Below are 17155 nucleotides of genomic sequence, written 5' to 3'. Positions count from 1 at the left end.
GCTCTAAAGCCCACGAGCCACAACTACTGAAGCCCATGTGCCAGGGTTTCAGCAAGGCTCAGCCACAGGACAAGCTGGGATGCAGTCTGGAAGCCAATTCCACTATGCCTGCCATCATCTGGGCCACCTTTTGGGGGTGATTCACGGTGCTTCTACAGGTCTTAGGTATGCCAGGCACTGTGCCAGGTGCTGAAGAGATGATACTGAAGAAGACTACATGGTCACTGAGCTCCCAGATTTACAGCCCAGTAGGGCAGACTGATAAAAACTATGAAAATAATGATAAATAATATACTTACGTGTTGGGAACTAAGCAAGAGAATGTCAGAGACGACATTTCAGCTGAAACTTGAAAGATGAGAAGGAACTTCCTGGGCAGAAAGCAGGTAGCCTCCCTCAACAGATGAATGAATAAATAAAACGTGGTATACATATACAGTAGAAAATTATTCAGCCTGAAAAAGGAATGATATTCTTCAAAAGGTACAAACTCCCACTCATAAGATAAATGAGTACTAGGGATGAAATGTACAACATGACATATGAATATTGTTGAGAGTAATTCCTAAGAGTTCTCATCACAAGGAAAAAAATATCACTTTTTTATTTCTTTAATGTTGTATCTATATGAGATGATGAATGCTCACTAAACTCATTGTGATAATCATTTCATGATGTATGTGAGTCAAATCATTATGCTGCACACCTTAAACTTATACAGTGCTGTGTGTCAATTATATCTCAATAAAACTGAAAGGAAAAAAAGGAATGAAGTTCTGATACATGCTATAACATGGATGAACCTTGAAAATATTATGCTCAGTCAAATAAGCCAGATATAAAGAAGACAAGTATTGTATGAGTCCACATATATGAGGTGCCTACAATACAAAATCACAGAGACAGAAAGTAGGTTACCAGGGGCTAGAGGGAGGAGGGAATGGGGAGTTCTTGTTTAATGGGTACAGAGTTTCTGTTTTGAGATGATGAAAATGTTCTGGAAATGGACAGCAGTGTTAATTGCACAACATTGTGAATGCACTTAATACCGTGGAATTGTACTCTTAAACATGGTTAAAATGGTAAACTTTATATTATGTGTATTTTACCACAATAACAATTTTTAAAACAGGTTGGCAATTATTTCAAGTAGAGAGAAAAGGCCCTGAAGCTGATAAGAGATTGACATACTGGTTGGGAGAGAATGATGGGAGACGTAACCTGTATAAAAGCCAAAAAAGACAAACCCCTGTTGGCTTCAAAATCCATGGTTAGGAGTTTGGATTTTATTCTAAGTGCAGTGGTCATTTCACTGTTTTTAGAAAGGTTTTAAGAAGAAGTAGTAAGCTTGGAAGCGGATTCTTAAAGGGACTGTTCAGTACCAGACACATTGCTGGTGAGAATTCCCAGCCCGAAAGGAAGGTAAGGCCCCAAAAAGGATGGGAAGAAAATCTGGAAGACAGAGAGTCCCGGAACCCTCAACTGGTCTGCTTACACTGCAAACCACTCATCACTGGACCCTTCCATGAGAGGCAAACTACCAAAGGGAAGAACACAAATGCCACCCCTTCCATGAACCACCCAATCCCCCCACCTGAACTCTCTTAGTCTTTACCCATTCTTCTCACATGATACTTAGGAGTTCATCCTTACAGAACAGTTCGTGGTGTACCTGTCTTTACTCTGCTCCCAGACTCCAGACTTACCTAGTCACAGGATCTATCAAGTATGCTGGACTCTGGATTTGTTGCTAATGATAACACAGTTAAAGTGATTCCCTCACCTTGCTCCTGCCTTGGTTGAATTATAAAAACTCAAATTTTTTAAGCTGTCACTTACAACTGGCACCTTCTCTGAAAATCAAAAATAATAATAATAATAAGGGACTTCCCTGGTGGCGCAGTAGTTAAGAATCCTGCCAATGCAGGGGACACAGGTTTGATCCCTGGTCCGGGAAGATCCCGCGGAGCAGCTAAGCCCGTGTGCCACAACTACTGAGGCTGCGCTGTAGAGCCCACGAGCCACAACTACTGAGCCCGTGTGCTGCAACTACCGAAGCCGGCGCACCTAGAGACTGCGCTCCGCAACAAGAGAAAGCCCGCGCACAGCAACGAGGACCCAACACAGCCAAAAATAAATAAATTAGAAAAATAAAATGTTCAGCAGAAAAAATGTTTAAGAAAGTAATAATAATAGCAAAATAATAGGAAATGCAAGCTAGAGATTGTGTCCTTTCCAGAGAGCGCATGGAAATGTGTGATGGATGTTTCCACAAATTCCTACCCATTTTGGAAGATTTCATCCTCACTTCCAACATGCACTTCTGAGGCCTGCTCAGGTGCGGAACTTGTGTCACAATGCCCCACCCCCCACCCCCAAGGCAGCAGCAGAGCCTCCAGGGACACGGTAATTGGGAAAAGGCAAACAACAGGAGCCGCCAGCTGTGTCTTCTCTAACGGGGAAGTCCGTTATCCGACACACACGCTGCCGTCTGGAATGCACGGCTGCTCCTTTCAAAAGTACCTGCTTCTCAGCATCCAAGTTCACAGTTTGCTAGTGTTTTTAGTGGAATTCCCAATTCCTGTGGCTTCATAACGCTGAGCTAAAAATACAGTGCCGGCTGGCACATAGCCCAGATTCTGGAGCCCCAAAGAAGAATGAGGGATAAATAAGAGGGGTGTGTTTAGAGAGAAGCAGGCACAGCCAGGAGAAGCCGGTGGCCATATGGTGAAACGGGGGAGGAAGAGGGGGGAGGGTGTCAGCAGGCAAAGGGAACAGTTATTACAGCAGGGAAAAAAGAAGTGAAGATCTGCTAAATGACAGTTCTTTGGGAAATGGAACAAGCCTTCTCCTCTAACTTTCTACATTCTCAGTACAATAATCCGGATGACTACTGATTTTCAAAGTAATACAAATGGTCTTATGTGGAGTTTCTTATATAAATCTCTAGGGGGTTCTTTGATATACATTATGGCACATTTTAATCTAAGTTCTGTATTTTAATTGATCCATGGAAAGATAATGTTAGAACTCAATTGTACGTTTAGAATTTCTTAACCCACAGGATGATAATGATCAGAATGTGTTTAGAGCCTGAATTGCAAATCAATATCAAAAGGATTAACTTAGCCAAGTGCATCACTGAGGTTGCTTAGCTACGCAATAAATTCACTGAAAACTTTTATTTTTTCTTTTTTCCAAAATGGAAACAACTTCGTTACTTTTTCTAATGCATTAAAAAAAATTCCTTCAATACAGGAAGTATATAAAATATAAAAATCATCCAGGACTTCCCTGGTGGCGCAGTGGTTAAGAATCCGCCTGCCAATGCAGGGGACACGGGTTCGAGCCCTGGTCCGGGAAGATTCCCACATGCCGCAGAGCAACTGGGCCCGTGTGCCACAACTACTGACTCTGCGCTCTAGAGCCCTCGAGCTACAACTGCTGAGCCCGCGTGCCACAACTACTGAAGCCTGAGCGCCTAGAGCCCGTGCTCTGCAACAAGAGAAGCCACCGCATGCCGCAACTAGAGAAAGCCCACGCACAGCAACGAAGGCCCAACGCAGCCAAAAGTAAAAAACAAATAAATAAATTTATATAAAAAAAAAATCATCCAGGATCCCTCCCAGTGGAAACTACCATGGTTAATGTTTTGATATATAGCTTTCTAAACTTTTTCATAAACATACATGTACATATGAAACATTTTCATGTACATTTACATGTACATTTTTCAAAGTTAAGGCCATGTTATTCATACAGTTTGTAACTCAGTAGTATACTGTTAATACTTACTTATGTCAATAAAGATTCTTCCCAACATAATTTTTATTGGCTACAAAATATCCACTTTATGTACATGCTATGATTTATCTAACCAATTTCCTTATCAACAGACATTTGAAATTGTTTCCAATATTTCACTATTATAAAATAACTACAGAAAATCAAAAACGTGAGTGCCTTACACTTCTCTCTACAAATAAATTTGAAAATAAACTTGAAATAGATGATTTTTCTTAGAATATGTAAATTACCAAAATGGATATCAACAAGAATAGGAAACTTAAACAGGACCAGTAAGTATTAATTTTTTTAACTATCCCAAGGACTGCCTCTCCCTAAGTGCCACATCCAGATGGTTTTCTAGGTGAAATCTTTAAAAATCCTATTTATAGTATTCCAGAGAATAGAGAAAGAAGGAAATGTTTTCACATTCTTTCCTCAAAATTTAGAATAACATTAATACCCAAACCAACAAAGATGGCATAGAAAAGGAAAATAGACCAATCTGACTTATGAATATCAATGCAAGACTTCTAAGTAAAATTTAGCAAATATAATGCTGATTAAAAGAAAAAAAACACCAAAGACCCAGAAGAATCCATTCCAGCAACTAGTATTGATCAGGAAATATAAGCCAGCATATAACTGGTTAAAAGGAGAAAAAATATATATGATCACCTTAATACATGCCTAAAAGACGTGATAAAACAACTCATTTCTGATTTTTTTTAAATCCCAATAAAATGGGAATAGATGAAGTCTTCCTCAATATTATGTACATATAGTCAAAAACTGGTGAACTGATGAAGAGAGAGAAAGCCAAAAGTAGAAACAAACCAAAAGCCAACATCATCACAAAAATGGAAGCAGTATACCAGAGTGATTAAGCACACAATCTCAGAAACTAGAATTCTAAGTTCAAATTTCAGCTCTATTACTAGTTGGATAACCTCAAACAAATTACTTAACTTCTCCATGCCTCAGTTTTCCCATCTGTAAAATGTGATAATAATAGCACACACTCATAGGGATATTGTAATTGAATGAGTCTATATATATATATATATATATATATATATGCTTAGAACAGCACTTGGCTCACAGCACTCTCTCCGTGTACATAAGAATATAAATAGATGTATGTAACATCAAAAAGCCAAGATCATGAATGAATAATGAAACACTCCCATGAAAGTCAGGAATAAGAAAAGAATATTCAAAGTTAATACTACTACTTAATTTTTTGTTCTGAAAACACAAGCTAAGTGGTCAGTCAAGAGAAAAATATAACTTTTATAAACATAGAAAAACAAAACATGGAATTATCATTATTTGCAGATGATAAAATATTATTCCTATAAATATCAAGAGAATCAACTGAAAACCTATTAGAAACAATAGGAATTTACTGGATTTATTTAATTCATTCAGTACCCCAAAGAGAGATTTAGAGAGAAATATGAAAACAATCTCAAGATGGTATAAGCTGGGAAGCTGGACCTTTGGAAAACTCACCTTGGCAATTTAATTTTGGGGATTCCCATGTGCCCAAGGCTGTGCAGCTTGAAACTGTATCTTCTGGGCCACTGAAGAATCCTTCTTTGCAAGCATAACGAATCTGGCTGCCAAGCCTAGAGGTATAATTTCCTATGATATAGCCATCTGGGACCTCAGGAGGGGTGCCACAGTCTATTTCTGAAAACAAATTAACGTCAAACTCATTGCTATATGAATGTGAAGTTTCAAAATTCATAATCTCTCTCCACCTCTACCTCATGCCCTCTCCCCTTACCTATACACACCCGAGCCATATTTTAAATAGGCTGGTTCATTTCCACATGACTTCTGGGCATGTTTCCAGTGAGTGTCTCTATTCATTCTTCTGGCCTTCCACAGGTAATAGCATTTATACATGCACAAAACTGAAAGGATTTGGCAATCAACCCTCACTAATTGATACTAACTAAAGAGGAGAAGCCCAGCCCAGCAAAGTAAAACATCTGAATTGCACAATACCTTAAGATATATAGGCTTTTGTAACTTCCCTGGTCACTTTTGAGATGGTGGCTCTTACCAGATCAGCTCTGTTTACTATCTAACATAATGGTTAACATCTGAATATCTATTAACAACTCAAAATCCCCGAAGCATACTAATTTTAACTTTTTTAATATAGCCCCTTCTATCTTGACTGTTATTTTATTTCATAGGTTACAAAGGAACAGATCCAACACACATCCCCAACGCAGACCCACAGACTTAGGCTCAGAGCAGGAGAAAGTCACCACCAACAGACTCTCACCTTCGGATGCTGCATTCTTTGACAGAAACCCACCTGTGCACGACGTGGCATCTCTGGTTGGATGGAAAGGCTCAGGCCCACCCTTTGGCAAGTATCCATCCATACAGTAGCATTCAAAGCTCCCATGAGTGTTCACGCACCGTCCTCCATGCCTGCACCGGCCAGAAACCTCACACTCATCTATGTCTTGAGACCCATCCCAAATATAAGAAGGGACAGAAAAACAGAAAAAAGAAAAAAAGTGGGGGGTCATTGTGACAGCCACTTCTCACATTCCCAATCTACACTTATAAGTGAATGCATTCGCTTGTAATTGTATCATGAATTTTATTTTCCTCCTTAAGAGTTCTTCTCCTGTATCCTACACATCATAGGCACAAAGAGGTGCTCAATAAATATGTCAGTGTGTTCTGAAAATTTATAAAAACCAACAAGTATCAACAAAACAAATAACCCAAGAAAATGAACCAAAAAAAGTATGCTAAAAAAACTCAATTACTATAAAATAAGGATAGCCTCAATCTCGTACTAAAATATCTGAAGCAGAACTCCTGATACAAAACAATTTAGACCAGAGTGAAAAATGCTTTCCAGCTCATGAGCATAGGACGATGCAGCAAGAAGTAAAGAAGATAACTCAGAAGGGTCTCGCTAATTTTACCAAGATTAGAAGGGCTTAAAACAGCCTTCAAGAAGGACAAGACACGCTCCTTAGCCGACTTTTCCCCTTGACTGAAGATTGCCGGTGGTAGCAGGTCCAGGAGTAAAAACCACACAATAATTCAGAGGCTGAAAAAGAAATCTCTCTGCCAGTTAGCAGTCTTTTCCCTCCAGAGCTGGCTTAGTGAACAAAATTTAAAACTTTGGAAACTCCATCAGAGCCACACACACACCAATTTCATTTAGAGAAAGAAAAGTACTAAGTAAAAGGGGACTTTTTCCAGGACATTTGCAAGAACCATCGGGGGGCAGAGGACAGGGGGGCATCGTGACGGAAGAAAGCCTGGTTGTTCCCAGACTCTGGGATTTCAAAGAGCAGTCATTTTGGAAGGACTGATATAAGGTGGCCAATATTCTATTTTGCCAGTAAAGACTTTTTTTTTCTTACACTAGCACTATGATTTCATTTAAAAAAAGAATATTTTAACAACCCCCCCCAAAAGGAAGAATATAATCTCAGAATCCTTTTAAATTGTTTAGTGTGATTTTATTAAAATTCACTACATTCTTTATATTGGTTTGTTTGTTTTTTGGTTTTGGACCAAGGAACACCTCATCGCTTCCTGATTGTTGTCTGGGAACCAGGAATTCATTCAGTTGCTGGAGGAGACCCAAGTTACCAATTCTGATCAACCTACATCTTTAGTGCAGCAAACTTTGGGAACTCTGTGGGAGATCAGCTCCAGAGATAGCTGTCAACAATTCCCCTCCTTCCTTTCTTGCATGCTTCTCCTCCCATCAGGAATGCAAACCATTTCCCCTCCCCTTGAGCTGGTCTTGAGACTTGCTTTAGCCAATAGAACTCGGCAGAAGTGATACAGTGCCTGCTCTGGACCCAGCCTGAGAAGATGGCTGGTAGCTTCCTCTTTCCCTCATTTATTTATTTATTTTTAAGATTTTTTTTTTTTTTTTTTTTATGTGGACCACTTTTAAAATCTTTATTGAATTTGTTGCAATATCGCTTCTGTTTTATGTTTTGGTTTTTTGGCCGTTGAGGCATGTGGGATCTTAGCTTCCCGACCAGGGATTGAACCTGCACCCCCTGCATTGGAAGGCAAAGTCTTAACCACTGGACCATCAGGGAAGTCCCCCTCTTTCCCTCTTTTAGAATCCAGTGTCCATGCTGAAGAAAATCCGTGCTTGGGAGAGAGGTCCTAAAGATGAGATGCCATGTGAAGACAGAGGCCACATGGAGGAGAGCTAAAGTGGCCTGGTGAACAGCCAGCATCAAGGCCTGAGCCATGTGTGAGAGAGGCCTTCTTTTTTTGGCTGTACCAGGCGGCATGCTGGATCTTAATTACCCGACCAGGGATCGAACCCTTGTCCCCTGCAGTGGAAGCGCAGAGTCTTAACCACTGGGCTGCCAGGGAAGACCTGAGAGAGGCCTTCTTTCACCTGCCAGCACAGCACAGCCTCGCCCAGCCACCAGCTGACTATGTCTACACATTACAAAACCACGCAGCCATGGAATTGTGCCAAATGATAAATTGTTGTTTTAAACCACTAAATTTGGGGTAGTGGTGGGGTGGGAGGAGTGGGGTTATGCAGTAAGAAATAACCAAGACACTCTTGACATAGGAAGAGACTGTGAAGTCCAAACAAGGTTAAGAGGATACTGTATTAATGAAAAAGAGGGGAAGTTCTGAGAAAACAATGAAGTCTTAGAAATTAAAAACAAAATATGAACGCCAAAAATAAAAACCCAGTGGAGGCATTGAATAATAGGTTGGTCACTGCTAGAAAATAAATTCACAAATTTCAACCTGAGGAATTCTCCAGAGCACATAGAAATCTTAATTATATAAGATAGAAACTATGGGACAAAAAAATGATATGAGGACAGACCCAAAATATTCAATATCTATTTAAAAGGAATTACAGAAGAGAATGGAGTAAATGTATAAGAATTAGTATCAAGAGAAAAATCTCTCGGCTTATGTATTCAAATCCAAATAGCCTTTTAAGGTGACAGGCATGAATGTTGAAAAATGAGTCATTCTGAATTTCATGGAATAAGAGAAAAATCTATAAACCTCCTGAGAGAAAGGAATGGTAATTTATGAGGAAAAGAGAACCAGTCTGACCCAGGACTTCTTGTCTGAAACACTAAATGCTAGATAGCACTGGAAAAATATTTATAGAGTTCTAAGGAAAAGAGAGCAAAACATCGTGCTATATTTAAGCAAAGGAATGACATTTTAGAACATGAGTGATCTCAAGAACTACACTACTGACATTTCCTTTCTGAAAAAGATTTTGAGAAAATACTCGAGCCAGTGAAAAACATCAGAATAAATAATGTCAAGAAAGGGGAAGACATCATAAAACACAACAAAGAGTGGTAAGAAATGAAACCAGTAAAACACACAATTGTTGATAACAGAATCATGGAGGTTTGGGTAACTGTTAAGAAAGGATTCTTAAAAGTAATATAAAATAAAATCAATCTCAATCTAGTACAAACTTTAGAAATGATTTCAACACTGCAGGATCTAACATGTGTTCCTAGATTGGACCCATTATTTTAGCTTATCAAGATTTTTTTATTCCACTGAGGAATTTGTAAAATGTGTTTATGTATATACCTTTAACACAGAAGCCATATTCCAGCCTGTCCCCCTGCCTCAGACTCCTCAAAGACAGTGAGTGGGAAAAATGAATTTTTCAGTAGACTGCTAAAAATAAGGGCTCCAAGTATTATAAGGCAAAGATGCAGTGGTATGGAAAAGACCTGGAGTTTCTAGATACTGATTAGCTCTGTATGAGTCACTATAGGCATTAATCAGTTTGCTTTGTGTACAACCATTCAACAGCCTAATAACAATAATTATTATAATGATTGTTAATAACAATAACTCCTGCATGTCATCTTGTACATGCCAAGCACTGTTCTAAGCACTTCATTATTTATTACTGATTATTTTCCATCTTATTTAATCCTCACAATAACTCTGGGTGATTGATGCTATTATTATCCCCATTTTATAGATGAAGTAACTGAAGGATAGAATGGTTAACTGGACTGAAGTCACACAGGCTAAGCAGTGCAAAAGCCAGATCAGAAGCCAGAAGTCTGGCTTCTCGGACCTTATTCTTAACCACTATGCCACACCCTTTCTCCCTTTACAGTCTAATTGTACCATCATCCAATCAACAGTTCTCTATCTTGTCCACAGAGATTGTCAAAGGTATCAATTGCCTTAAGGATGTCTAGATGTATCTACCCTGTATCACTGAGATGAGTATGACACAATTTTGACTTTTAATCCCCTGCTACCTCCTAATGCTCACAAACCAGCCCTTTTCTAAACTTCTAGAGGGACTTCTCTGGCGGTCCAGTGGTGAAGAATCCACCTTCCAATGCAGAGGACGAGGGTTCGATCCCTGGTCGGGGAACTAGGATCCCACGTTCCGCGGGGCAACTAAGCCCACGCGCCACAACTACTGAGCTCATATGCCTCAACGAGAGAGCCTGTGTGCTGCAAACTACAGAGCCCACGCGCTATGGAACCTGTGGGCCACAACTAGAGAAGAGAAAACCTGCACACCGCAACTAGAGAGAAGCCTGAGCACTGCAACGAAAGATCCCAAATGCCTCAACAAAGATCCTGCCTGCCGCAACTAAGACCTGACACAGCCAAAAATAAATTAAATAAATAAATAAATTTTAAAAATAAGTAAATAAACTTCTAGAATCTTGGCTGGATAAACACGTTAAATTCATCAGAACAGCTTCTCCACGTAGTGGTAGATTCCATGGGGTGTCCAAGGTTACCACATGTTTGCTTGTGAAGAAAACATGTTCTGAGCAACCTTATTAACATACTTAACTAATCAAGGGAGAAAATTCCCTATGCCCCATTCTATATATAGGATTATTTAATTTTACCCACAGCCAGAACAGCTCCTTGGTAGAAAGTAGCAAAACCGAGCAGGACACTCTGACCTCGTGCCAGGGCCCTAGTGTTCTATATTTAAAGTCTTTTCATGGATTTGAACATCAAACAGACCCAGGTTTGAGAACTGATTCTGCTACTTACTATTTGTACTAATACCTGTTCCTTGACCTTTCCAAATCACTTCTGTAAAATGAAGTTAATTATAGTAGGTCTTTTTGCAGAGATTAAATAAAACATGTGGAAAGCACTTAGCACAGTGCCTGGCTGACCTTTGGTCCTCAATACGTGTTAGCTAATAAGTGAGTGGACCTTGCCTCTCTACTGACTCAGTTCTTCCTGGAGCACAAGCCACTCCTTCATAACCCTGACCCTGACCATGAGCAATGAGCGTGCACATGCATACACTCACTGTCACAGGATTCTTGGCTGGAATCAGGGGAGTGGCCACATGACTTGTTGCACTAGATCTAAATGCTCTAAGACAGAGGCCACATTCCCTCCTCAAATGCCAAGTTCAGCTCAGAAACCTACATCTTAAGAAGCCACATTAGAGGAACACAAACACCCATTTAGAATCAGAACTGTTAAATTCATATCATTTATTGATATTATCCAGTGTTGGCAAGGATGTGAAGAAATGAAGACCTTCATGAAATGATTAGTGAGACAGAATATTGGTATGAACTTTCTGGAATACAGTCTGGCACTATGCATCAAAATGTAAAATGTGTAGGTATCCCTTTGACATAGAAATTATTTTCCAGAATTTATAACAAGGAGCTAATTACTTGTAAGGATGTAAGTACAAAAATGTTCATTAGAGCATTACTTATAATGACAAAAAACAGAAAAACAATCACAATAGGGAAAAAATGAGTTAAGTAACATGGTACAGCCATGTAATAAATTCCATTCAGGGACTTCCCTGGTGGCTCAGTGCTTTAGAATCCGCCTGCCAATGCAGGGGACACAGGTTCAATCCCTGGTCCAGGAAGATCCCACATGCCATGGAACAACAAAGCCCATGCACCACAACTACTGAGCCTGTGCTCTAGAGCCCGCGAGCCACAACTACTGAGCCCACGTGCTGCAACTACTGAAGCCAACGCGCCTAAAGCCTGTGCTCTGCAACAAGAGAAGCCACCGCAATGAGAAGCACGCGCACTGAAACAAAGAGTAGCCCCCGCTCGCCACAACTAGAGAAAGCCTGCGCACAGCAATGAAGACGCAACACAGCCAAAAAAAAAAAAAAAAAAAAAGAGTTTGTTGACTCTGGGTTAATATTAGGTAATCTTTTTTTCTTTCTCCTTTATATGTGTCCATAATTGCTTGACTTTTCCACATAAGTATTTTTTTAAATAAATGGACAAGATAAAGCTATATTTCTTCTCTGGGGGGAAATATTGACTTAGTCTTCTGTCTCCTTTTGGCAAGAACAATTTTGGATCATCATAATCAGAAGTAAACTATGGAAAGTGGGGAGGAGGGATAAATTAGGAGTTTGGGATTATCATATATACACTACTGCATATAAAATAGATAACCAGCAAGGACTTACTGTATAGCACAGAGAACCATACTCAATATTTTGTAATAACCTATAAGGGAAAATAATATATATATATAAAGTTATATATATAACTGAATCACTTTGCTGTACACTTGAAACTAACACAACATTGTAAATCAACTATACTTCAATTTAAAAAAAAAGAAGTAAATGACCCATTCACCCAGACTCTATTCCAGAGCTTCATCCTAGGGTAACAGCTCCATCCTTTCTTGACACATAACTTTTGCAAAAACAGTAGCTGAATAAGTGGAAAACCATTTTCAAACCATATTCATGGGGACTCCTCTGGTGGTCCAGTGGGTAAGACAGCGGGCTCCCAACGCAGGCGTCCCAGGTTCGATCCCTGGTTGGGGAACTAGATCCCACATGCCCAGCTAAAGATCCCACGTGCCATGCAACTAAGACCTGGTGCAGCCAAAATAAATAAATAAATATTAAAAAAAAAAAAACATATTCATGCTCAGAGATGCGCTGGCCATGAACAAAGAGCCTGAACTTAAAGGGCTAAGCACCTCCTTCACAATCTTGCTAATATTGATAGTTTGCTTAGGAAAGCCTACTTTACAGACAGTTGTTCAAAAATAAACTTAAGCCCAGCCTCTGTCCCTATTAGTCCTCCCAAAACTTTAAATTAATAGAGTAAAAAAGAACCCTGTGTATATATTTTACTATACTCAACAGGGCCTTTGGAAAGAACCTGGGTTATCTATATCCTGAGGCTTGAGCGAGTAAGAGGCAAGAGTAAAGGGTGGGAGATGTTAACCTATAGGGGGAGCTCAGGCACGGCCCCATCACTCCCCAAGAGTGACAATGGTGCCTTAGTCAAGGCCTCTGGCATTTGGGGGGATGGAGCTTTGTTTTAACCACCTTTTGATTGAGAATCTTTGGCCTTTCCTTCCAAGGCACTGGGGCAGTAGCAGGGGTCTGAGGCCGTCACCCACCACAGTTGGAGACCTAAGCAGGAGGCAGGGGATTCCACAGGGAGTAAGGCAAGGAGCTAATGGCTATGAGCACTGCTCTGGGCCGTAGCGAGCAACACGTCCCCAGTGTGATTTTTCCCTTGGGTTTAACCTTCCTGGCTTCTTCTTTCTTCCAGAGTGGTAAAGCATGACTCTAGGGATAAATCCAGCTAAAACAAAGGATTGGGATTTGGGCAGCAAAGTTCTGTTGGAGACAGCACTGGGAGAAATCTCAGGATGGCTGCAAGGCTAGTGAGCACAGCCCACGTCGAGCAAGCAACATCTCGATGGGGCTGAGCATTTGTGTCTGAGACCCGGGACCCGAAACAACAGGGCAGCTGAGAAACTTGTGGGCAGAGGCTCACATGGAAAACAAGGCTCCTGACCTGCGAGAGACACCAACAGACTACACTGGTCTCAGTTGTGGTAGTGATTTACGTGTAGGAATGAAGGTGTTTACTTCACCATGGGCAGACCTATGGGATGCAGGTTTGGGGCAGCAGGTTCCAGGAGATGATAAATGGCAAAGCAAAGCATTCACTCCCTCCAGGTTCTTTCCCCCACACACACCCAACCCCCATTTTTCTCATTTCTCAGCCAAAGCTGAAGTGCTGTTACATTTCTCTAGAAGAAATGGCATTAGGCCCTTATACTGCAGGAAATGAGCTTATGAAAAAGAACGTTGCTGTTGTCAATAGAGCCAAGATGGATTCCCAAGAGCTGGGGAATTCAAAGGCACAGAAAGAGTATTTTGCAGTTTTCAGCAGACCCTGAACGCTGGGGTCAATGCCTATTTGGCACACACACCAGGGCCATGCCTATCTGGAGTCATGCTGGTAGAGAGATGACAGCCCTGAGCCTTATTTTCACATCAGTCTCATCTCTCTCCACTTACTCTTTTATTTATTTATTTGGGCTGCACCGGGTCTTAGTTGCGGCATGCAGGATCTTTAGTTGCGGTATGCGGGCTTCTCAGTTGCAGCATGCACGTGGGATCTAGTTCCCTGACCAGGGACCGAACCAGGGCCCCCTGCATTGGGAGCACGATTCCAACCCACTGGACCACCAGGGAAGTCCGTCTCCACTTACTCTTGACCCACTCAAGTCAAAAGGCAGGGGAGAGGCAAGAGTAAAGTGTGGGAGATGATAAACTGCAGGAGGAACTCAGGCATGGCCCCATCACTACCAAAGAGGGACAATGGCATGTTTGTCAAGGCCTCTGGCATTCTGGAATGCCCTCACACCACAAGTACCACAGAGCTTCTTCCTCCGGGTTATGGCTCATAGCAAAGTTCCCATGATCGCCAGGAGTCATTCCGGGGGCAGCCTGGGGGCCAGAACATCTGCAGGTTCTCCAGCACTAGAACCCCTGCAACTCATTCCTCATCTATACGCAGTGACATCCAGAGGCCTACCTGCAACAAGCTCCTGAACTTGACTTGAACCCTGCAGAGTACAATAAACACCAGGTCCCAGGATGTCTCAGAATTCAACAACTAGGATTCACAATCTTCTCGTTCCAGGCAAGCACTGGATAACTGCTGATACCCCAAAACTTGCTAAGCTTCTGCCCCACCTAAAGACACTGATGTTTCTGTGGCAACTGTGATTATGGAAGAAACTCAGTGTCATCAGGAAAAGTCATCACTCGGCTTTTACAAAGTGGTAAATGGGGACCTCAAAAAAAAAAAAGGTCATGGGGATAACTGCCAATGGATATGGGACTTCTTTTTGGTGTTAATAAGATGTTCTAAAACTAGATAGTGGAGATTATTGCACAGCTTTGTGAATTATACTGAAAACAACTGAATTGTACCCTTCAAAAGGGTAGATTTTATGGTTTGTGAACTATAGCTCAATTTTCTTTTTTTTTTTAAGAAGGGGAAGGTCACTAAATAATTACAAGGAGTAGAATAAACAGAAGCAGAGCCTAGATCAGGATTTTATTCCAGGAAGATTGGTTCTTCCTAGGCTGACATCTCTTTGGATCTTGCATAAAATATTTTTCTTCTTCTTCTTCTTCCTACCTTTTTAAAAACAGAAAGCATTCTGGGAAACTATACTGATATATACAGTTACAAAAGTTTTTCCTGTCAAACTCCCACAGCCTTGAAAACACAATTTCAGGTATCATGTCCTCCAGTCTCTCACCCACTTCCAAGGTAAGTGCCCCCACAGATTCTGGATTCTGGAAAGCGCCCTTTGCTTACCTATGACTAACACTTGATATGAAATTAGCTGTCTGCCGTCACCTCCCACTAGCATAACCTTGGCACATAGAAAGCGCATGAAAAATGTAAATATATTGAATGAACTGAACACCAGATCATCATCTTGTAAGGGTTGTTTTTGTTTGTTTGTTTTTGTTTTTGTTTTTTGCGGTACGCGGGCCTCTCACTGTTGTGGCCTCTCCCGTTGCGGAGCACAGGCTCCGGACGCGCAGGCTCAGCGGCCATGGCTCACGGGCCCAGCTGCTCCGCGGCATGTGGGATCTTCCCGGATCGGGGCACGAACCCGTGTCCCCTGCATCGGCAGGCAGACTCTCAACCACTGCGCCACCAGGGAAGACCAAGGGGTTGTTTTTTTTAATATTTATTTATTTGGCTGCGCCAGGTCTTAGTTGCGGCACACAGGATCTTGGTTGCCCTGAGCAGGATCTTCCTTGCAGCATGTGGGCTCTTAGTTGCAGCATGCAGGATCTAGTTCCCTGACCGGGAATTGAACCAGGCCCCCTGCGTTGGGAGCACAGAGTGCTAACCGCTGGACCATCAGGGAAGTGCCGAGGTTGTTTTATTTTTTAATTAGTATCTTTTTTTTTTTAAGGCACCTTATTTAAATCTGCAACACTGCACTTCTGCAATCATGTAGCAAGTAATTTGCTACCTAAAACAACAAGATATTGTAAAATGTTTTCTTTGAGGGAATGTGTTCATTCGTCGTGCCAAGAATAAATCAAATGTTCCCTTTGAGGGATTTTTACCTTGGTACAGGTCAAGAGGGAGAATGAATCTGAGCATCAAAACCAAAGATAAAAAATGCTCTCCCCTCTCTTTTTTTCTCCCCCAAACCTTTAAATATCACAAAGCTTTTAAGGAGAGTCATTAAGACTATGCAAAGCCATCTTAGAACCAGGAGTCTTTTCCTGCCTTTCCTCTTCATTACTGTTCAAAGATGTTCTTAGAAAACCTAAGAGCTATATTATCATGACAGGCTGTAAATAGAGTTCAGATAATACAGGAGCTACTGAAAATTAGGAGGGTTTTGCCCACCCCTTGTATTTGACCAACATATGCCCAAAATCTGACCTTCAAAGCTACTGAGATCCTAAAAGCTCGACGTATTCACTCCTCACTCAACTTATTCCTCCAGGAGACAAGCCCGCATTCCTAACAGGTGCAGCACGCCGCTGCATCACAGGGCCCACCCCGTGGGCAATGTGCACAGAGCTGGCGGGTACCAGAGTCACTCCAAGGAAACTGCAGATGGCATACCATCTCGGAGAGCCCCCCCTTGTTGTTTGTTATAAAACTTTTCAAACACACAGAACAAGAAAAAGAATATTACAGTCTCCCCTAGTGCCACCCCTACCCTCAAGATTCAACAATCGTTCACATTTTGCCATTTAAAGTACCTTACAGATAAAATAACACTAGATACTTCATAATAACACCCCTAGGTACTTCAGCATGTAGCTCCCAAAATAAGAATATTATCCTAAATACCCCAGTACAGTTATTCCCTCTAACAAAGTGAACAATAATTCCCTAATATGAACTAATACTCAGTCCAAGTCCAAATTTCCCTCATAGACAAAGGAGAGTCCCTCCCTTAAATCACACTATGTCCTGTCTCCACCCTCACCCTCCTCCACATCCCAGGTACCAGGCACCGTCCTGCCATCACCATGTTGCCATCA

At 41.2% G+C, this 17155-nt stretch overlaps 1 protein-coding gene across 1 annotated transcript in view; it reads right to left on the bottom strand.

The window, feature by feature from the left end:
• Window positions 1-17155, bottom strand: part of SUSD1 (sushi domain containing 1) — a gene marked incomplete at its 3' end in the record, with an annotated part of 123985 nt that overhangs the window by 92677 nt on the left and 14153 nt on the right. Inside the window, exons 4-5 of the mRNA XM_082842320.1 lie at window positions 6089-6274; window positions 5302-5481 (exon numbers count right to left, since the gene is read on the bottom strand). Of these exons, the coding sequence (XP_082698446.1) occupies window positions 5302-5481; window positions 6089-6274 (366 nt within the window). The remainder of the gene's footprint in view (window positions 1-5301; window positions 5482-6088; window positions 6275-17155) is intronic.

The sequence above is a fragment of the Leucopleurus acutus genome, assembly GCF_964270905.1.
Source record: "Leucopleurus acutus genome assembly, chromosome: 7".
NCBI classification, from domain to species: Eukaryota; Metazoa; Chordata; class Mammalia; order Artiodactyla; family Delphinidae; genus Leucopleurus; species Leucopleurus acutus.
The sequence above is the reverse complement of the archived record's forward strand: the minus strand, read 5'-3'. Positions and strand labels throughout refer to the sequence as shown.